Source organism: Dermacentor silvarum, chromosome 9, assembly GCF_013339745.2.
Source record: "Dermacentor silvarum isolate Dsil-2018 chromosome 9, BIME_Dsil_1.4, whole genome shotgun sequence".
In the NCBI taxonomy this organism is placed as follows: Eukaryota; Metazoa; Arthropoda; class Arachnida; order Ixodida; family Ixodidae; genus Dermacentor; species Dermacentor silvarum.
Window position 1 is genome coordinate 102,794,010 of NC_051162.1, and position 22,451 is coordinate 102,816,460.

Here is a 22,451-nt window from a genome sequence, read left to right on the forward strand (position 1 = left end):
AGAAAACTAAATTTTAGTGAAAATAGTATAGGCAGTCTTCTTTCTTGCAGTCAGCAGCCACTCCTAGACGACACGGAGGGGTCACCATTCAGTGTCCTCCTTTACCGGTGGTTGATCAACACGCTTCATAAGAAAAATGAGAGAACGCCAGGATAGCCGACTTAAGTCAGCGCCGCCAGAATCATGATTTGCGGCGAGCCTTCAGTCGCTGCGCGACTGAAGGCTCCTTGGTATCACTTTTTTTTTCAGTTTGCATGAATAAAACCTGATTGTTGTATTTAGCGGAGTAAATATTTTGTTAATGCGGTCATTTGTGCCATGCACAGCTGCCGAAAAAGCAGCATGTTATTTCCAAGTACCCAAACCGGATTTTTTTTCTCGAGTGCTGTGTGCAGTGCTAAAGCAGTGTAAAGCCACCCCGTATAACGAAAGTTGCACTAACTGATTTTCTAGTGCCCAGCTCTGCGAGCCTTTTCCTCGTTGAAATTTGTCCGAACTTATCGCACTCTGTCTCAAACCTGTTACCTTAACCGCTGTGAAGGTGCCCTATTAGGCAGCTTCACTGCGAATTGTGCAGCATACACTTGAAAAATATCCTCTCATTTTCAGTAAAAACTTGGAGGACGCTTAAGCTTCGTCTTTAACAATGGAATTCGATAGCGGCAATGCAGGGATGAGGAATGGCTCATACCCCGTAAGGCAGAGGCTACAAGCAGTGACTCATCAATGGTTCATGCCCCCGTAAGCAAGAAAAATGGCATTGTGTTTAAGTTTCCGCGTAACAGAATTATGTCTTCTCGTATATTCAAGTTATTTCTCGTATATTCAAATTACAATCCGACGCTACCATTTCTGTAGGTTGTGCGTAATTTGGGCTTTACGAATTTCATTTCGCATTTCACTTTGAAAAATTCAATTAGTTGAGTAACGCCTGTGCGTTACGCAGAGGGCCTGCGTGGTTGTGGTTCGGGATGATTTTTTCTGATGGACAACGCCGGCCGGCGGCGGACGTCGACACCGGATTTTATGCGGCAAGGGGCCCTTAACGATATCGCGTAAGTATGCCATTTTGCATGCAATATGCATAGTTAGCAATCATTTATCCTATCCGCGTTCTTTTTGCGTGTGGTACACATGCCCTTATGTAAAGTCAGCAGAATGATGACTCGTGCTCAAACCATAAACGAAGGGTCTGTAAAGGCATGGGCACGGCAGTAATAAATATATTTTCCACGCTTACAATTTGCTGAGAACAGTAACATTCTTTCTGCTAAGGACGACTGAGTTATGGCCATCTTGACTATTAGAAGGGGATAATAAAAGGTCCTCTCCGGTTAGAAGCCGCTCTTGTGAAATAAGTGCTCAGTTTTCCTTCTGGCGAGTGATATGGTAACCTCGCTTCAAAGGCATCACTGTATTAGCCCAAACTTTCTCAGAAAATTGAGCGCACATTGTAATCTTACATTCTTCGGCCTAAAGATTGACAGACACAAATGTACCTTTGTGTATTCCCTGTTCGTCTCTATTCACTGGTTCTCTCTCCAGAGAGATAACAGGCAGTGCTGCCTTTGTACAATTTCAAGCCAGTGTCGAGCTTCCTTCAGTTTAGCATGTTCACGAGGGTTCCTTGAAACGGCAATGACAACGTACGTTTACTATACCTCACACCGGCAGTAAACCAGCCACCAAAAAAGAACTAACCGCATGACTGCCCTTAAAATCACATCTGTCTAATATTTGGAATCTGGCGCAATCTGCAGGGAAATGGCATCCATTTGTAGTCGCTTCTTATCATACGTATAGTGTGGTTTGTGCGAGAATGCGTCATTCCTATTTTCTTGCATGTGCCAACTAAAAAGCCGTAGAGACACATCTTGGCCTCCAACAGCGGCAATAACGTGGTGCCACCAAGCGCAAATGCGTGCAAGCTTTCACTTAAGATGAAAATACTGCGGCAAAGGTTGCCAGTACAGATAGTTGTGCGCCGTAGTTCCGGCGTCAAGGAATAAAATTCAATGGAAATTAGAAGGCGCGAACAAGTCTGACTGCGCCGCAGAACAATCACATGACCGAAACTTGCCGTTTGGGAACGTTCTTAGGCAACATATTTCGCAATATTGAATAAAATCTGCTCTGATCTAGAAAGGTGCGGCTTAAGGAATTTTTCGTTCTGTAAACTAGCTGAGCCGCAAAAAAATATGTACCTAATGTAGAAAAAGCTTATCTCGAAGTTATATTCTCCACCCATTTCGCAAAGAACGGACTTCTAAACTCTGGAGCAACAGCAGCAAGGGAGTTTGCAAAACATTTCCAAATGATATCACAGCACAGTTCCCAGAAAGCTGTATATAAGGCCGAACTCACGCTGTCGTATAAGGTTCTGTACATCGATGGTAAGCGTCGAATGGACGCAAGCGCGTTGTCACGGAGTGTCATCAGTTGCCGTGTACGTGGCATATGGATATGTGATCAAAACCTTCACTAAAGCCACGTAGGCGATCGAGAACTTACCCACGTATAAGATGCCCCTCTTGAGACTTTTGCTCATGTAGCGTCCAGTAGATGCTGCTTGTACCGAATTCACTACGCATTGTACTGTCCTTTTTTTTTAAACACGATCTTTTACTTTTGCTGTAAAAAAAAAACAGTGGAAACTATAAGACATCTTCCATATCCACGACGTCACAGTCGGCTTGTGCGCGACCCCTCTTTTGTACTTGCGTACTCTGTGGCTTACGAACCCTTTCTCAAACTAGGACAGGCTTTTTCCGGTATTCTAAAATAATAGCAATTTTCTGACAAAGCTCAAACTATATTTCTCTGCAGCGTCAAGGTAAAGGGCGCGAGGAGGACCGCTCTATAAAGTTGGCGCTACCTCCAGACGTTTATGCATTAAATTCTTGTCAGCTACGCATAACATAGGCATAGAACATATTCGAAAACAAGGATAAAATATACTATGAATCAAAGTCAAACAAGATCGAGACAGTGAAGTGTGTACCTGAAAAAAATTTAACAGGCTCAGATAGATCGGTATGAGATGTCATTAATGTGCTAGTATGTTTCGGGAAACGGGAGGTCTCGGAACTTCTCTCAAACAACGATGCGTAATTACACCAAAGTTTGTTCCTATAGCTTGGGCCTGTCGGAAGAGCGGTTGAGTATCTTTGCAAGAAGGTCACTGTGCAGGGCCTAGCGAAGGAGAGAACCGTAGGTTTGAGGCACGTCGACCAGGAACAACCTTTTGATCACTTCCACGCGCTTGCATCGTGGGGCTGGTACGTGTCTTCAACGGTCTCTGACCCTGGTCTATCACTGACGTGGAAGAAAGTTCTTTCCTCGACGCCGACGCGGAACCTCCCTGCCGTCGTGACATGTTTTCTGCCGAAGACTCGCAATACCGCGACGATGCGGCACTTCGAGTGCCGGCAGTGGACACCTTCCATGAACGATCGTCAGCGTCTTCTGGCATGCACTCGATCGCACCGCACACGAGTATCATGAAGGCAGCCATAACACACAAGACGATGTCCTTCCTGTGGTCCTCTTCGTATGCAGTGTACATGAGGCCTGTGAACGATCCCAGGCGACCCAAGGCAAAGAGCACGCAAGCTCCCCAACAGCGCGTAGAGGTCGGAAAGGTCGCAATCGACATTATTGATATCAGTAGGGCGAGCATCTCAATCAAGACTCGCATAATCACCAGTACAATGGTTAACAGAAGTGCTTGCTGCTCCCTGTACAACAAGGCGAGAACAAGTGCCAACAAAGTAAAAGCCACACTGATTACGACAGCCGTGCGCTTCACACCAAAGTTGCGCACGCACGGGTACAGCAGTAACTGTGCGGGGCCAATTAGAACAATATTGACCACAGACACTATGATGTTCGGGGAAATTATGCGAGTTAGGTTTACCACGTTGTAGGCGCAGGTGAAGACAAGCCAAATAAAGGACAGCAGGGCAGTGCGGCTCCTCAAGTTTGGTTCACAAATGGTGAAAATCTTGCCCTTTAGTCCGGGTTCCACTTTGGGTAATTCGGCTCCTCCCATGTCGAGCTTACCGAGACACTCTTGCATCGGGATGCCATTGAGTCGTGCAGCCCTGAGAGCGACGCGCTCTGCCTTGTGGATCTTCCACTTCACGAGAAGCCAGCGGGGCGACTCGTCCACTGTGTAGAAGAAGACCAAGAGCACGCAGGTCATCGCCGCGAGGAAGCGGTATACGCTGTCCCAGCTGAGCTTGAGTGTATTGGCCATGAAGAAGAAGAGCGGGAGGCTAATGTAGGCCAGGGCCGAGCTGGTGAGCCAGTACACCATCCGTCGTCCGGGAGATGACACCTCGTAGAGGAGCGTGTAAACGAGGACAAGCACAGACGTTGACGTCACGGAGACGACAATGCGCATCACGACGAAGAGCGCGAACGAGTTGGTCATGCTGCTGCCGGCTGCGGCCACTACGAGCACGGGCACCGAGATGTAGGTGACGCCCTTCCTGCCGAACGTGTCGGCGGCGATGCCGACCATCGGTAGCCAGACGACGGGCGAAGTGGCGTACAACGTTAAAGCGAGCGTGAGCAGCCATTTTCGGTCGCAGACGAGGCTCCACTTGCTTACGATGGTGTCGCCGTACTCCTCCAGGTCAAACTTCCACGACGAGCACGGCACGAGAACGGCCGACGCGTCGCCGGTGTCGGGAGGGTCGAGCATCGTGCACCTGCTGCGGTTGCCCTTATCGTCGGTGGGGATGGCCAGCTCCTTCCAGGTGACGTCGCTCAGGTTGGAAAGGTGGTCTGGTGGCCGGCACCAGTGGTTCATGGTGCGTGCCGTCAGCCGGAAACTGAAGGCATGCGTCAGGAATGTCGCCATAGCGGCGAAAGTGCTGAAAGCTAGCATGTACTGGAAGGGGCCTTCACCGTAGGCGACCACGTCAGCACCCATAAAAGCCCTGCGCTACACTTGTAGGGGTTTACCCGCTTTCGAAAGACTGCTGGTCGGTCGCTTGCAATGAGACCGACTTTTCTGTCGTCTTCTCTTCTGGGCACTGCGATTCTCCTGCCCCTGGTGCCAGCTTTCCCTTAACTTCTAAGATAAAGCCGTAGCCTTATTTTTACCAAGCAGTCCGGGATCACTTCTACATATGTATTCTTAACGCCGTGGGGTCAATAGTGTATGTGATTATTTACACAGTGCTGAAATGTGAGTGACTCAGTGAGTGAAATAACTTTATTGAGGTCCAAAAATGTTGATGATTTCTTTCGTTGTTGTTATACCTGTGATAGTGATGAGGTTTTTTTTCGAAAATGGCATAAGCCCTCTTTCGGAACAGGCCGCAAAATGCGCGCTGCTTTACATTAACCCAAATATATAATGAATATGAGAAATAAACTGGTCATAAATTCAACAAAGTAATCAAACGTCCAGTCAAATGAAATACAGGAGTCAGACTCACAAACAGAAGAAATATGGAGAAAATAAAAATTTAGGAATCTAGTGGCGCTATTTGTCTTCTTCGTCGGTGGGGTGACACGGGTTGTTGTTGTTGACCTGAGTGGCTGTAGCGGATACAGACAATGTGGGATTGACCAATCGTTGACAGTGGCGGATTGGTTAAGTTAAGCGTATAAAACCAAGAAAAATAACAATTTGGATGTTGCAACTTAGAAAGTACCATTTTTGTGAAAATTGTCCCCTAGGCAATCTTCTTTTTTTCTTCAACATTTTCCTGTCAGCCACCATACAGAGACGAGACGGAGGAATGGCCATCAATTGGCATTATTTAACTGCAGTTTATTAGCACGCTTGATAAAAAAAATTAGAAAACGCGAGGATTGTGCGCTCAAGCCATGGCTTCGAAATCAAGTCATGGCTTCAATATTTCTGATTCATAGATGAAAAGCTCATTGACTTCACGTTTTGCAGCGTTCGTGTAAATTAGAACTCAGTCTTTGTTATATATAGTGGACTGAACGTACAGTAATGGCGGCCAGTTTGTGCCCAAAACAGCTATCGAGAAAGCTGCAAGATATTTTGACGTTGCTGAACCGGAAAATCTTTGTGTTCTCTTCAGCAAAGACCAGTAAAATGTCTGAAACACTGAGTGCTGCATGCGATTGTACACCTATGTGTAGCCGCCAGCAATACCATATAGTGTGGTAACTTAATTTTCAGTGCCGAGGCCTTTGGGGCTTTACCTCGTTCAAATGTGTCCCAGGCCATTATTGCACTCTGTCTTAACATTTTCCCTATTAGGCATCTTCACAACAAAATTTGCAGCTCCCACCTAAAACAATGTTGGCTCTCCCGTAATCGAGAGTAGACGCAAGCATGAAATGGCTACCGGCAAAGCAGATTGGTTGGAAGTGATACCAGCCACAACCCTAAAATGGGTGTAGCGCATGCTCGCAAAGGCACACCCCACCTCACCCCACCACGAAACCATTCGCGGCACGCCGGACGCTGCCGGCGTGCTCACGCAGCGTGGCGCCATCTATAGAAGGACGCGGCGTAGAACCCGCGCCATGGAACTCGCGGACCGCTGCAGTTGAAACGAGCACAGGCAACCCTGTCTAGGGCCAAAAGATGAAATCAGGTGTATGGTGCCCTGCATCTGCCTTTCGAACGTCGCTATTGTAAATGGCAAATTAAACTTCAGCGTACTAAAGGTTCAGCTTGAGTGACAGTGTAAACAAACATTAGCAAGAACTCGGACGCAATATTTTTTCTAACATGTTTAGGCAGTAACTAGCGTATGTAATGAGTGAGTCAGTGAGTGAGTGAGTAAAAACTTTATAGGTCCTGTACAAAAAGTTGAGAGCCAGAGACCGCATTTTCCTAACTTTTGACTGGCTACTGCGATGATTTCGTTTTGTTCGCTCAACGATGCCCGGATGTTCGCGTTTGATTGCCCGGATAACACCTCTGGCATTTGGCTCAAGGTCACTCGCCGACAACGGGACGTAAAAGCATTTCATGCTTAAAACCCCCGCTCATGGCGAATAATATGCATTTTTGTGTGGAGTGTGCATCAATAACAATTGTTTGCCCTAGCTTCGTGTATACGCGTTCTAATTGCGTGTGCTACACATGTCTTTTTGTAAAATCAGCTGATTGACGACTCGAGCGCAGACTCTCAGGTAATGTAGTGTAAAAGCAGGAGGAAGGCCGCATGAACGATTCTATTCAATCAAGACGACGGACTTATGGTCCTGACTGTAAGGAGGTGATGATAAAATGTCCACGCCGGTTAGATAGCGATCTTGTGAAATAAGAACTTCGTTTTTCTACTGGCGAGTAATAGGTACACTAACTTCAAAGATGCAGCTGTATTACCATAAAATTTCTTAGCAAAGTTCAATGACTTCAATACTAAACTGACCTTCTTTGGTTTAAAAATAGACAGACGCAAAATTACCTTTATGTATGCCCTGTTCGTCTATATTCACTGGTCCTATCTCCCCTGCGATAACAGGCAAACCATCCCTTGGACGATTTCTACCTAGCGTCGAGGTTTCCTCAGCGTTGCATGTTCACGTGGGGGCCATCAAACTGCAATGGCAACATCGAGTTACTATCTCTGAATCGGGTAGTATGTGAAGCACCACAAGATAACCAACCCTTGGATGGCCCTTGAAAACATTTCTAGCTTATAGTTAGTATATGGTGTAATCTGTTGGGAAATTGGATGCAGTTATTGTCGCTGTTCGTCATACGTCTAGTCTGGTTCTACTCAAATTCGTTTTCGTCTTATTTTGATATATGCACAATAAAGAGCCGTAGAGGCACGTGGTGGCCTTTAAGACTTAGCGACCGTATTATAGACCCATTCAACGGAAGTGAGTGTAAGCTTTCATTTTACTTGAAAACACTCCGGCAAAAGTTGCGAGTGTAGATAGTAGTGCGCCGTCGTAGTGCCGCATAGGGTAACTTGGTGCGAATTAGGTGGGCCAAAGAATTCGATGACCAAACACACTCTTCGAAAATGTTCTTAGCGAAAAATCTGACAATATTCACTAAAGAAACAAGCACTACTCAAAAAGGCGCGGCTCAAGCAATCTATGTTTTTTAAGAGTGCTGAGTCGCAAAAAACATTGTCACAAAGAAAATTAATGCATAGTTCGAATCCCGTTCCGCAATGCACCGATTTAGCAGTTGAGTAGTAACAGTGGCGAGAGGTCTGCAAACACTTCCGAATGATGTCCCGACGCAGTTCCCTGAAAGCTCTATGCATGGTGGAAATCACGCTGTTGATTCATCTTTCCTGCGTCGGCTGCGATAGTCGAATGACGGCAAAGTCGTTGTGAGAAACTCCTGTCAGAAACTGTCGTCAGTTGCCGCGTAGCTGGCGTACAGGTACATAAAGAAGATGTCGATTAGCGCCAAGAAGGCGATGCAGAAGCTGCCCACGTATGCGATGCGCCTCTTGAGGCTCTTGTTCATGTCGGGCAAGCTAAGTGTCGCTTCTACAGAAGATTGATTCATTATCGTGGCGGCAGGCATACCGCGACTTGCGGTGATAGTTCTTGTTCTCTCTTCAGCACAGTACAGCGTGTTGCTTTTTTCGCCCGATTGATGACGTTGAACGAAATGCTCCTCACGTATGGCACTTACCCGCAAAGAGGGATATTGCGCGAACAGGGAAGCGAGTGGATAAAGATGACGATGAATACAAATTTGTTGAGCGTAAGGCTGTACGTAGAAAAAATTAAACTATGGAGTGAAAAATAGGCAGAAGACCTAGACAAACCACATGAGAGTCAGGGCGCGGGAAAACATGACGAAGGCGTGGCCCTTAAATTGGTATTGCGCTGGTGTAACCTGTCATTTAGGCAGGCGCCAGTCTATCCAACTGAACATTTTCTACCAGTATCGTACGATGTACACTACGCCATAATCAAACGCAAATAAACGATTGCAATGATTGCCCTTCCTTTTAGGGAGCTAGCACCTAGCAACATTACGTTTCTCAAGGTGCCCACCGGAAGTGGGCTTAAGGCAACCGGAAACTGAGGTGTCCCCGAAACCATGAGAATGATAACATCTCATCTAAAAGGAGGTAATGGTTAAAGTTATGAGTTGTATTGAATAGATATGATATATGAGCCTAAGTATAGTTAAGGAAGCGGCCATGGTCATCAGGTCTTTCTCGTCATTATGATGATTAACTACCATCATCAGCAATGGCTCGAGCGTCGTCGTCTTCTTCCACAACTGGCTGCGTGGCCGTTTATCAGTCCAGCGTGGAAATTCACTTCTCCTCGGTCGTCGTAATGGGGAGGCCATGTTTACGGGGGTATGAGCCATTCATTGTTCGTGTCCTTCAGGACCTGTCCACGGAAAAGGGTAGAAACAAACCCGATACCGAAAAACGGTGAAGACTCGCCAAGAAAGACTTTGTCTTTAAAACTTTCAGGCAATCCTGATGCAGGACATATGATCAGCGAAGGCTACAGGCCTGCGTCAAAGAACAGTTGCTCAATGAAAAGCTTCGTGTACTCAGCTCCAAAGGCAAAAGGTACACCGATTTTCTCTCCTAAGGAGTACTTGTGAGTAGCTGGCCGTCCTTGCTGATATTGCGTTTGCTACTACGGCTGTTCGGAACCCATTCTTAGAAACGATTCTAGCTTACGAACTGTTTTGTAAATACTGGTCTACTTTTTTTGCTTGATAGAGTAGTTGTTATAGTCTAGCGAACGAGCAGCAACAAAAACCATTACAATTCGGAAGAACGCACATAACTCAATATAGCAACTTACTTTCTACCACTTATGATATCAGCAGAGGCCGAATTCACAATTCACAAGTGCTCTTTCGCACAGGCTGTGACGGCCGTTCGCTAATAACGTGGCCAGCTTAATGATTGACTAGGATTGACTCCTACGAACAATTCTAACGCAGGAGCTCTTCTGAGTATGATCCCAAGTTTTGGACCTCGTGACCAGGTGACAGAATGCTTAATGGCCAGAAAAAAAGCATCCGAAGTCGATGGGCCCGTACTCACTCCGCAGTCCTTACGTAATACCTTTGTTCCTAAAAGCTGCTGCGATCTAATTGTGATGTTGAACAAATTAGCGTATGCTTGCCGCATGTGGTAAACATCACTAGCGAACGAAAATATTTGTGAAGCCGGCACTTAAGATGGTATAATGTAAGCATCAAATTGTTTCATTCAATTCCACTCTTATCAACCACCATTCACGGCCGGCCAATTCCTGTGATGATGTGCGCTGAGCTCAGCTTGGAACATGGACGAATTGCGAAAAGGAATACGATTGGAATAGATTCGTTGCATTATCACGCCCATTACCTCCTTTACAGTAGTCTGTGTTTTGATTAGGCACTATATTTTAATGTAAGCATCTGGGACCCTATTCACAAAAAGCTCTTACGCCAGAACTGTTTACTAAAAATTCCGACCATTCCTGGTGATGGATATATTGTGAGTGATGGTGCCTGGAAAACGACATAGAAGCCTTACGAACGAGAAACTGTGAATTAGGCCGCCGAAATGAGATGCTCTAACAATAGTGACGATGAGAAACGAAATGTTGTTCCTGTGCTGTAAAAAGCATTCCAACACATCGCTGCAACAATTACTTGCAAGCTTGGCATACACTGTTTCTTTAGCACGTCGCAGCCAGAAATGTATGACGAAAATCATTTCCTGCGCAATTATCAAGAAGGCTTCTTACTCAGCCGTTAATCGGTGCACTGGATGCCGATACAAATGATTTCTCCATTTAAATTCATTTAGACAGAAGCTTTTGAAGTCAAACTACTTCTACAGCCTTTCTGCAACAAAGTCTTGATTAGGTTTCTTACTTTTAAAAGATTAAGATGAGACCCAGCAGGTAGGATACTTTTTTTACAGGCCATGAAGTATTTCAAAAAACTTTTTGAAAATTGCAAAATAAAGAACAATGTTGAAAAATAAAGTTTACAAATCTTACACTTCGCAAGAAAGGGTGATATCAAAATTATGTAAACTGCACATTTTGAGGTACCTAAAGCCGATAAAGCTGATTGATGTACGATTGACTGCTCTCAAACATAGCACAAGTCGGCTAGCCGGATTTTGCTAATTCATCGTAAGCATTGTATCATTTCCCTGTAGGCTCTAAACCTGTATCTCAGATTTAATCTAATTAGGAATTTAACAAGTGCGCTTCGCATAACTCAATTAGCACTTTTGTATGTATAGTTATGGATTTGATATTGCACTTCGCTACTTTTTATCTTGAAGGTGTTTGGCCATTTTTGTAGCACTTTCGAATTCCTTAGTCAGAATTACGCATTCTAGAGGGAGTACCATTCATTCTTCCCGCTTAGGCGCAACATTTTCCGATTCTAACGCGACATTGAGTATCGAAGGAATCCATCTGCAGAAAATGTTGGGCCTTTGTATCATGACTCTTTAAAAGCTTCGTAATGCGCATTTTTGGGCTGCGAATCAGTTGACATTTCCACCGCAATACGAGTAAACATAAGTAATCAACTCATAACACCAGCGGGCTGTGTCTCATGACGCAGATAATTATAAGTGATGACATCTCGGGAAAAAATTGCCAATCATTTGCTGCAGTTTTCAAAACAGTTAATGTGTCATTTGTGATCACATTATCGAAGAGGCTTGACAATGTTTATTCTTATTTAAACAATTACTCACTTAGCGAGTTGAGAGGAACAGGGCGCCCGTCGTTGACACTTTGCAGCAATATGATAAACTGCAGCCCTGCAGCAAGGAAAAAAAAAACGTCCTCGTTGCGGTTATATGTTGTGCTACCATTACGGCGTGCACTAAATTTTGTCTCGATGCTTTCCTGAGTATTGCGAACGGATAGTGCGGTAATCATCATCATCATCAGCCTATATTAATGTCCACTGCAGGACGAAGGCCTCTCTCTGTGATCTCCAATTACCCCTGTCTTGCGCTAGCTGATTCCAACTTGCGCCTGCAAACTTCCTAACTTCATCACCCCACCTAGTTTTCTTCCGACCTCGACTGGGCTTCCCTTCTCTTGGTATCCATTCTGTAACCCTAATGGTCCACCGGTTATCCATCCTACGCATTACATATACGCATAGAGTGGTATTTTTCTGCAAATTATAAATCCGCTGTATTTGCGCTCTGTTCTGCCAATGGAATCCAGGGAACGCGAAAATTATTGCAATATCTACAGGAATCAACATTTTGAATGTATTTTCGTGGGCTGCTATATGTGAGTCTAATTCGGCTGGTGGAAACGCAATTGAAATGAACGTGACAAACCTTTATTCATAAGAAATTTAAATGTATTATGGCACGTGCGGCTGTGCTCCAACTAATGAGGCCTAGAATGGATGCATACCATGGTCCACGATGCAAATGCTATGGCCGAATTTGACCCCAAATATTTCTCTGCCAGACGTCCTTCAAAGCTTCGATAAGCAGGAACAAAAGGACCGATGTGTTGCCCCGAAACCGGAAGCGACGTACGCCGGTCGGAAGGGCGGAAGCATCGGTCTGTCGCAGAAGTGTCTGGAACAAACCGAGCCTTGTGGCCACCGGAAGTGGCGTCTAATCGAACTTCCGCTCACTTCCCCTCTGTTTTTCCTTCTCTCTCGCTTCCACGCTCGCGCGGTTTTGGTCGACCACGGCGCGCTGTGATGCAGCGCACGGCGCGCCCAATCATGCAACGTGATCCGGAGCGCGAGGAAGTGAATAATTGAGCCGTTTGCTAAGAGCGGCAACGCGAGATGTTGGAACAACGCCGAGCGCGTCGTTTTGTTCTTTGCAAACTGAGTACAGTGTAGTAGTGATCGCAGAGTCAAGGTGGCGCTTCGATCTTCAGCGATATTCGCCTGCTACACTCACTGCCGTCAGTCCTCTGTTGCAGACGACACGACAAGCTTTTTCCTCCCTGACCCTCCTCCCTCTTCAGGCCTAGCGCGCAACGCCGTGGAGCAACGAAGGGCGGCATTCTGCGGAGGGAGCTGATACGCCAAACAGAAGGGGGATGGAGAGAAAAAACAAATGAGATAAAAAAAGCAGAACGAGATACGCTTATCGGAAGGCGGCAAACGGTTCCAAAGGTCCGTCGTCGTGCAAAACGATCTCCCCAGCGCCGCATTGTGGTTTGCGGATTTTTGCTGTCGCAGCAGCCGTGCGTAGCAGGCAACACCGAACAGGCACCGGCGTTCGACGACGTCTGCTGCCCGAGAGGACGTAATGCTCTCGGATTTCAGGATCCCAGCAGCTGTGCGCGTCACCGCAAAATGACGTCCGCGTTCCCTGCTCTCCGGTGTTTTTGCTCATGATGGGGCGTATTCCAACGCGCAGGAGGACGTTGCCCGTCGCGTCGGCGGCATGGACGGGATTGTATGCGTTTCTCTGGTGTTCTGCGCTAGCGGTGAGTGGTGCATGAATCACTGTATCTATATTTCTTAGTTTCTATTGGTATTCTCAATTAATGTTCAGTGAAGCGCTCTTTGAAATTGAGCAGCAGCTGCAGTTTTACCATTTTCGCATATATGGAGACCTTGTATACGACTTTGTGGGCACACAATTCTCGACGTTTCCTGTGATACAGAACTGTATCGCTCTACACGGGAAACTGTGTCCTTCTCACTGTCGATTCATTCGGTTGAAGTACTAGTACATATCCAGTGTCCAAAGGTTCTACGTTACTAAAGGCCTAAATCTTGCTACACGTACGTGAAATTAGAATTTAGACGACGTTGTCAGGTGTGTGTTTGCAATAGCAGTCAATTTACGCAAACAATATCAGTAACTGGCTCCTATAGAACAAGTTTTTCATGACAATGTCTACCCTAAAACATTAAATGGGAAGTGTATTATGACAGACTGAACCCACACGGTTTCATAAAGTGAACGAATGTGCTGTCGGAAGAGCAACACATAAGTTGTCTGATCATTCCATCACTATCCTGAACAATTGAAACGTTGACATTTTGCATCCTAGTAACATCGCTCTTAGTCAATTTTGAAGTACGTGAAGATGTAGGGACAGCTATGAACTAGTAAGCAGTTACGGTTATCAGCCAGAAAATGTGCAGGTATGAATAATGCTTCCACGAATTGAGATAGGTCAGGTGGGGAAAGATTATGCAATGCCTAATCGCAATTATTGGCGCTTTCGTCATGAGTTCTCATTGCTCATATGCTGCAAGCAGCACGAGCGTTTCGTGATCAAGTTTGATTAATGCAAATGACTGCTTATCTTTAACTGTGAGAACGCTCCAACCTCATGTGCCAACACACTTGCTAGATGTCCGGCTAAAATTAGTATTACTCATCAAAACACGCTCTAAAGAGTCACTTTGTAATGAACTCAGCGTGGTTCAATGTTTTCCCAGAAACTTGCACCTACTGCATAAACAGAGACTTGCTCATAGCCGCTGACTTTATGTGTATTTCTGTTGTGTACATTTTAATGAAACTTTACAAGGAAACAAATGAATACACCCAGCGCACGAATACTTTTCACATTTTATTTAATTCCCTGCCCATTCGTACATCGGTTGTTATATTCAAAAGTAGGAATCACAAGAAGTTCCAAGGAAACGATTTCATTGAGAACACTAACAAATAAATAGCGCTGCAGTTCACAATGTTCTGTTAAAGAAAAGAAAATGTGTGTTATGTTAAGTTATCTGACATTGCAATACTCTTTCTCGTCTTACTGAAGAATGAAGCCAGGTGAACGAAAATAACAGATTTACTGTTTTCGAATGAAGTTTATATTGTGACGCGCTGCAGTTCTATAATCTTTTATTTGCCTGGTAGCTCTGCGTTATAAATTTCACATTTTCTATAGCTTGTTGTAATTACGGCTTTTATTGCTCTTTTCACTTGTTTGACTGACGGCTACATTCTTTTTTTTATTACCTCATCGATGGTTTTACTTTAAGCAGGGCTACTTTTACATGCAAAGTTCCAAATTTTCTTTTTATATTGTGTCTGAACAATATCTATTCACTATTTTTTGTAAGATTGCACACCTTACTGAGTATTCACTACAGCCTGTTCTCAGGAAACTTAGTTCTTGATTAATTTCACAGTTGACCTTTTAGAGAAAAACGAAGAAAAGCTGGTTGTCTGGGAAAGAACCCTAAATGTGTCTTTTGTTTTAACGGGCAAAAGCGCAGTAGGGTGAAAATATAATGGGCGTCACTGCACCACGTAATCTATTCTTGAACCACCAATAAGATATTCAACCTATAATCAACGAAAACAGTGATTTGCTAGAGAAACCGAGCATGACTCGTAGCTAAAGATGTGAGAATTGAACAGACATCTTCATAATATAGGGAATCTGGGCCCGAATTGACCAAAACTTCTTACGCTAGAATTTTTCGTACCAATTTTAGCCTATCCAGATGCGAGACATATCATTAGTGAAGGCGGACAGCCAATAGCAAAGCGAAATTACGAAAGAAAATCTTTGTGAATCGGGCCCCTGGTCCCTGGTTTTCTGGTCGTTATTCATTTCCGGCGTGATTATTCATCAAAAGAGGTGAGAGCAGATAAACGGATATCATCTCTAACGGCACATTTTATCATTCGCATCTGCGAAATTATCTTTAGCATTGCCCAACAAAAGTCGTTTGCGGTACACTAGCAGAACGATGGTCACGTATTCATCTCGGACTGACACCACGAATAATTTTGTCCATTTGATTCGCATTCAATAGTCTACAAAAACCTATCCTCTGTCCTATGCCTCGGGTTGCAATGTTCCCAAAACAAATTGAAGATATATTTGAGTATAATAGCAGTCCAAATACAAGCAACTGAAAAGACAATAGAAAAGCACTGACTGCAAATGTTTCTAGGCCATGCTAGTGTCTTTCTTTCTCATTGCAAATATTTTTTGTATCTTCACCCATGTAAAGGAAACTAAAGAAGCACTATGGTTCCTATTCATCGCATTATGAGTGATCTTGTGTTTGCATGCGCGTGGGTGCTTGTATTTGTGTGTTCTGCGTTTGCACGGATCTATTCGTTCGTGCATAACTGTTCTTCGTTTTTCCTGCATCGAGTTTGACCGCCGCTGTTGTTACAAAGCATGTACCGTCCAGCACGGGTAAACACAATCCTTGTGATATGTGTCATGTTGCGTTTCTAAATATTACTTGCAACACTCGTTTGCGATAGCTCCGCGAAACCAAGGCCAACGACTTCCTCAGCGCAGACGAGAAAATGCATGCATGTGAGTCAGTTGCGTCGCTTCCGTTCAACGGGGAAGCGAAGCGTCAGTCGTGTACGGGGGAACTTTTCTGTCGCAGCGATGTCCTGAAATGGAGCCGGATGTTGCGGGGACTCAATATTCCGAACGTCTTGGGCAAACACGCCGCCTCTGGTTGTTTAAGTCATGTCGTATGGCTGAAAACGTGGCATCTAGGCTGGTGCGAATGAGCTTATCTGTTAAAATTTTCTTGAAATTCCATAGTGGTTCCATTTAACGGACTTTTTACAGCGTAAGCTGTTATGGGTTCATTCCAATAGCTGCTTCAGGTCGCGATGATGCCACCGCCGGCGGCGTCCGCCACGTAACCGCTATTGCCGGAAACGCGAAAAAGTCACAGGCCTGCACGGCACACGCAGCACAGTCACAGCGTAAGCTGGTGGAGCGGCTGAAGAGTAGCTCGAATTTGGGCACCCCGCACAACAGGGTCTTCGCGGCAGTCTGTTCGCCTCGTTTTGACTAGAACGATCTGAACTGTCCGCCCGGCGTGGACGGCAAGCTGCGGCTTGTAATACTCTCTGCACAGCAGTCTGCTGAGCCCGAACAAGCCTTACAACTGCAACTTTCATGTTGGGCGCGCCGCGTTTACAGGCACCTTCACTAGATGGTGCCACCATACTGGCGGAGCCTCGGCAGCTCGGAAGAGCGTTGATTGCGCGCCTCGTCTGAATCGCATATCGTCGTCTGCGCCTGCGGACGCTGCGTTTCCAGGCATCTTACCGGGATGGCGCCGTCATACTGGTGGAGGCTCGAGTCGTCTCCCCCTGCGTTTGCCTTATAGGATATTGTCCGCGGCCCGATAGCAAGCGCTTGCGTGCCTCAGTGGTAGAGTATCTGGCTCCCACGCAGCGGGCGTGGGTTCGATCCCGGCGGGAATCGGGTACTTTTTTCGCATATCCGTCGATAGCGGTTAAGCGGCGGACGCCGCCGGCGGCGGCATCATCGTGACCCGAAAAGGCTATTAGAATGAGCCCATAACAGCTTACGCTGCAAAAAGTAAACCCCTCAGAACCGAGTCCATCATGCGCTTGAAGGTAGCAGGCTCATTGCAGGGGCCGAAGGGCACGACATTAAATTCATATAGACCATCAGGAGTGACGAAGGCTGTCTCTGAACGGTCGGTCTTTGTTAAAGACACCTGCCAATACCCGGAACGCAAATGTAACGATAAAAAACTCGGAACCTTCTAAGCAATCAAGGGCATCGTCAATTCTGGGTAAAGGGTACACGTCTTTCCGAGTGACCTTGTTTAGGCCTCGTAATCCACGCAGAAGCGAATCGAGCCATCCTTTTCTTTAACGAGAACCACAGGGGATGCCCACGGCCTTCGTGAAGAGCCAATAACTGTCGCGTTTAAGCATAGCGTCAACCTGGTCGGTAATAATTTGACGTTCTGCGGTGGAGACACGGTACGGACGTTGTCGCACTGGCGATTTGGAGCCGGTGTCGATGCAGTGAACAATGGTAGAAGTTCGGCTAAGGGCACGTTGGGCAACATCGAAAGACTCGCAGAACTGGTAGAGCAGCTGGAGAGGAGCAGAGCGTTCAAATGGCGACAGTCCGTCTGCGATCGACGAATTGAATAGGTCGGCAGCTGGTACAACAGAAGGGTTAAGAGCACTGACGGCGTCGAGGTTGCGTCGAGCTGAATCTTGCTGCACGGAAAAAAATTTTGCCGATATCAATGGGTTGCACGCATCCAAGGGATTCACCTTTAAGCTGTTGGATGGGATACGGAAGAGGATTTGTGAGGCAGACAGCGCTTGTTCCATTCGAAATAGGGAGGCTTGAATAAGGCAGAAGAAGTGGCTTCCGACTTAGGCGTGATGGTTCAAAGAATGCAGCTTCGTCACATATGTTGTTGCAGAACACGAGGAGCAAAACAGCTGCTGTCGGCGGTATTTCTGTGTCTTCTGTTACGACTAGTTTGTGTGCGGCTTGAGGAGTGTGGTTGTAGGGCGGGTCACACAACGGGAAGAGCTCAAGTTCAGATCTGACACAATCAATAACGGCGTGATTACACGATAGAAAGCCCCAGCCAAGTATGATGTCGTGCGAGCAGGATGAAAGGACGATAAACTGGACAATATAGTGCTCTTTAGCGATGATAAGTCGAGTAGTGCAGGCGGCTATAGGCCGCACATCGTCTCCATTCACTGTACGTAAGGGCATCATTTCAAGAGGCATGGTCACTTTTCGAAGCTTGCGGCAAAGTTTGGCATCTATGACAGAAACGGCAGCACCGGTATCGACAAGAGCATATGCATGGGTGCCTTCAACAAAAACTTCGACAATATTCGACGGCAAAGATCGAGGACTTGAGCATTTCGACAGCGCAGTTCTTGCCTCATGAACTGCGGGGGCTAGTTTCCCTCATTTTCAGGGGCTGGTCGACGACGCATGGGTGACAAAGATTGGCGACGGGGTGAAGGTAAGCGACGAGACGTGGTGGCGGATAGTCACGTGAAGACGTGCTTGATTGGGGAACCGGACTTTCATAACGACCGCGGGGACGATCCATGTAGTTCGGTGAACGGGCATCTGAGTATCCGGGGCGCGACGACGGCAGTTTCGGGTGATATGACAGGGCCGCCACATGCAAAACAGATCGGCCGGTTGTCGCGCGTTTGCCAGGGATTTGCAGTGATGGGAGCAGCCCATGTCACGGACGGCTGAGTCGGGGCTGCAGCGTACGACACACCATGGAACGGCGAGCGCTGTTGTAGCTGCTGCCGATTTGATGCCTCAGCATAATTAAGACCCGCGGCGACAGGGTGCTGCTGAATGGGCATCGGCGTGGCCTCGGAAATCTGTTCCTGAATGACGTGTCGAAGCACGGAAGCCAACGCGATGGGTTGCTGCAGTTGCTGCTGCTGTGGGAGCCCCTGACGCTGAGCAAACGGCGGGAGAGACAACTGACGGGCCACCTCCTCACGCACGAAGTCTTTCATTTGTGCGAGAAGGTATGACTGGTCAGACATGACGTCCAGTGCAACGAGTGGTTGGTTGTACGACTGAGATGAACGTCGGGTGAGAGCACGCTGCCTTCTCAATTCGTTATAGCTGTGGCACAGGGTTACCACTTCAGTGACAGTGCAAGGAGACTTTGCAAGAAGCATTTGAAAGACATCGTCGTCGACACCCTTCATAATATGCTGTATTTTGCACTTTCGCTCATTGAAGCATCGACGCGCCTGTAGAGATCGATTATGTCCTCAATATAGGCGGTAAAAGTTTGATTTGGTTCCTGTGCCCGTGTGCGCAGCCGTTGTTCGGCGCCTAACTTCCGCACGGCAGGGCGACCGAAAACGGCAGATATTGCCTCCTTGAAAGCGGACCAGTATCTCAAATTCAGATTCGTGGTTCGTATCCCACAGCTTCGCCACGCCAGCCAGGTAAAAGTACTCAACTTAGCAGCGTCATTCCACTTGTTGGGTCCACTAACTTCTTCGTAGGACGACAGCCAGTTCTCGACGTCCTGGTCTTCCCTACCCGAAAATACCGGGGGGTCTCGCTGGCGAACCGGGCCGGGGCAAACGGCGGCCGGGAGAGGTGGCGGCGGTTGGGCAGCGTCCGCTGGCATGGTCCAGTGCAACGTGTGGGATCGGAGTTCCAGAGTGCCGGCGATGTGTGTACCAAGCACAATCCACCAAATGTAAAGAGGTTTATTGGGCGAGTCCTACAAACAGGAGGTAGCTCAGAACAGTGCGCAGGGAGAACAAGATGGTGGTGTTCGAACGCCGATCTCGTGCCTTCTCGTGATGTTTATCACTCAGCCCATGATGTCATTCTCTTCATTTCTAGTGTAACAGCAGCAACGACTGGGGAGTCCGGGTTGGTGGCAGCATGACCGTTATCGAAGGCGGGTAAAACGCCCATATTCGCGACCTCTTGGCGAACCCCGGCCTGAATTAGGGAAATAGTAGCCTTGTCCTTGTTGACCTTGCGGCGCAGAGACAACACGTCTTGAATATAGGAGATGAATGGCTCTGTGGATGTCTGAGCATGAATTGCGAGTTCTTTCTTGACCGCTAGTTCTTGTCCAATAGGTTTCTCAAATAGATCGCGGAATTCCTGCTTACAGTCGTCCCAACGGGTCAAATCTCCCTCATGCGTCTCGAACCAGAGTAGCACCGTGTCCCGCAAATAGACGATGACATTCGCAAGCATTATCGTCGGATCCCACTCGTTATTGTTGTTTACGTGCTCATACATAGCCAGCCACTCGTCGACGTCCTTGCCGCTTGTGGCAGTGAATGTCCCGAGATCACAATGGTCCAAGAGAATGATCGGTGACTGGCCTTGCTCGCACTGGGTCACTCGGTTGGCCTATATGGTGGCAGCAGCGTGCCGTCCGCTGCGAAGATCCAGTTCTCGGTGTGGTAGCAAGCTTACCCCGCACCTGCACCAAAGATGTTACGGGGAGAATCTATATACAAAGAATATATTAACAAGGCAAGGCGCACAATACTGCAGCAATGATAGGGATAACGCGAGTGCACCAGATAGCCACACCGTCGCCGTCGTCGAAGCACCGACAACAGGATCGCCACCCGTGACAATATAATCATAAATACGCATCGAACCAACAATGTTAAAAATATCAGCAACGTTTTAAATAGAACGTTTCAATGAGATGGCTTTCACACTGAAGTGCCAGTTGAGCGTGACCTTAGGTGTGACATGTTTAAAAGTGGAGCAGAAAATTTTCGAAGTGATGAGCTTAATCTTTTGCAACCGTAATTCGCTGAGCTGTTATTTGAGAACCCTAAAGCAGAGAGGAGCTATTATCTTAAGTACGGCACCATACACGTATCGCTACTAGGGATTATTCAGTAGCACCATAGCGCATTATTGCGGTGGTGTGCAATAACCACAACGTTTTTTTTTTGTACAACCGTCATACGCCCGAATTATTGTTCTTGCTATCTAGCGTGTTGCTCTGTGCAAAACAGTGCCGCTTGCTCTTGCCTTGAACTCGTTCAAGTGGTGCGGCACTTATTCGCAATTCGTACACGGTTTATTAGAATCTATGAAAGCTGTACTTGGATTGCCTTACTCTAGTTTAATAAATAAATATTCGAAAGGACAAACGGTAATATCTACCGCATAATAATAATAATATACCCTCGATCTTCACGCACACAAAAAAAAACAAGACAGAAAAATGACGAGCTGAAACATAGAGGAGCCATGTCTGTGTCGTTCCTTTGTATTTGTCTTTATGGCACTAATAAGGTTACCAGATGTACTAGAAAAACTTATATTTATTTATTTAGTTAGTTAGTTAGTTAGTTAGTTAGTTAGTTATTGACACACACTGCAGCCCAAAATACGGCTATAGCAGGAGTGGAAACACTATACTTTAGTACACATTGCACATTAAAAGCATACACATACACAAAAAGTGAAAAAGTGGAAGCGCTTTACATGTTAACGAGTTGCTTACCGGTGGTAGCTATAAAATCTTTTAGTGATAGTGAACGAATGTTGCCGGGTAGAGAAGTCCATAGCTCTATTGTACGTGGAAAAAAAACTGTATTTGAATGTGTCAGTACGAGCAAAGATAGGTTTTATGTTAAAGGCGTGGGAGCTACGGCTACAACTTGCGTTTGTAAATGTGATGTAGTTACAATCAGAAAGACCAGAGGTGCAGTTATTAATTGCGGATAAAAGTTTAAGGCTGCGATGTGGTAACGTGAAAGTAATGGCTCAATGTTCAGAGGTTGTTGAGCCTGTGTTGGTGAGAAACTGCTGCTGCAATTTTGGCAAATGAAACGGGGAGGTTTTCGTTGTACATTATTGAGTTAAGTTATTTCATAGTGTTTGTAGGAAAATCAGACAACAGATGTATATTCTAGAACAAGGTGAATTATTCTTTTATATAATAACAATTTAGTATCGCAAGGGTCTTAGCTAAAGTGCGACGCAAATAACCAATTTTTTTTTTTTGGGGGGGGGGGGGGCTTCCCCCTTTATATATTCGATGTGCTTCGACCAAGAATGATGTTCTGTTAGAAGGTTAGAAATATTTCAGCTTTATTTCCTGCTAAAGCGAAGCAAAGCGCACCGCTTACATTTAGCATTAGAATAACACTTCATAGCATAAGATACTAACGTGCCAATCCTCACGAAGTGGCGCTGCTTAGTTTAGCGCCGCTAACACATACATTATTTGAGAAAACCTCCTTGATACTATTACAGTA

General features: G+C 46.2%; 2 protein-coding genes across 3 annotated transcripts in view; one reads left to right on the plus strand and one right to left on the minus strand.

Moving 5' to 3' along the window:
• Nucleotides 1-3,178: 3,178 nt before the first annotated feature.
• On the minus strand, nucleotides 3,179-4,867 carry LOC119463784 (beta-alanine transporter). Its single transcript, XM_037724608.1, has one exon. It carries the CDS (start codon nucleotides 4,865-4,867, stop codon nucleotides 3,179-3,181), a length of 1,689 nt encoding a protein of 562 aa, XP_037580536.1.
• A 7,833-nt stretch (nucleotides 4,868-12,700) lies between these two features.
• The window catches only part of LOC119463440 (tyrosine-protein phosphatase Lar-like), a 133,323-nt gene continuing 123,572 nt past the window's right edge, over nucleotides 12,701-22,451 (plus strand). The window contains exon 1 of one of the 2 annotated variants that reach the window (XR_005194364.2): nucleotides 12,701-13,386. Coding sequence is in view for 1 of the 2 variants with exons in the window: in XM_037724287.2 (XP_037580215.1) it covers nucleotides 13,291-13,386 (96 nt within the window). In the remaining variant the exon portion in view is untranslated. The remainder of the gene's footprint in view (nucleotides 13,387-22,451) is intronic. The other variant, XM_037724287.2, reaches the window with a different exon arrangement.

Coding starts and splice junctions, on each gene's coding strand:
- LOC119463784 (XM_037724608.1), bottom strand. CDS start 4,867: ATGGCGACATTCCTGACGCATGCCTTCAGTTTCCGGCTGACGGCACGC.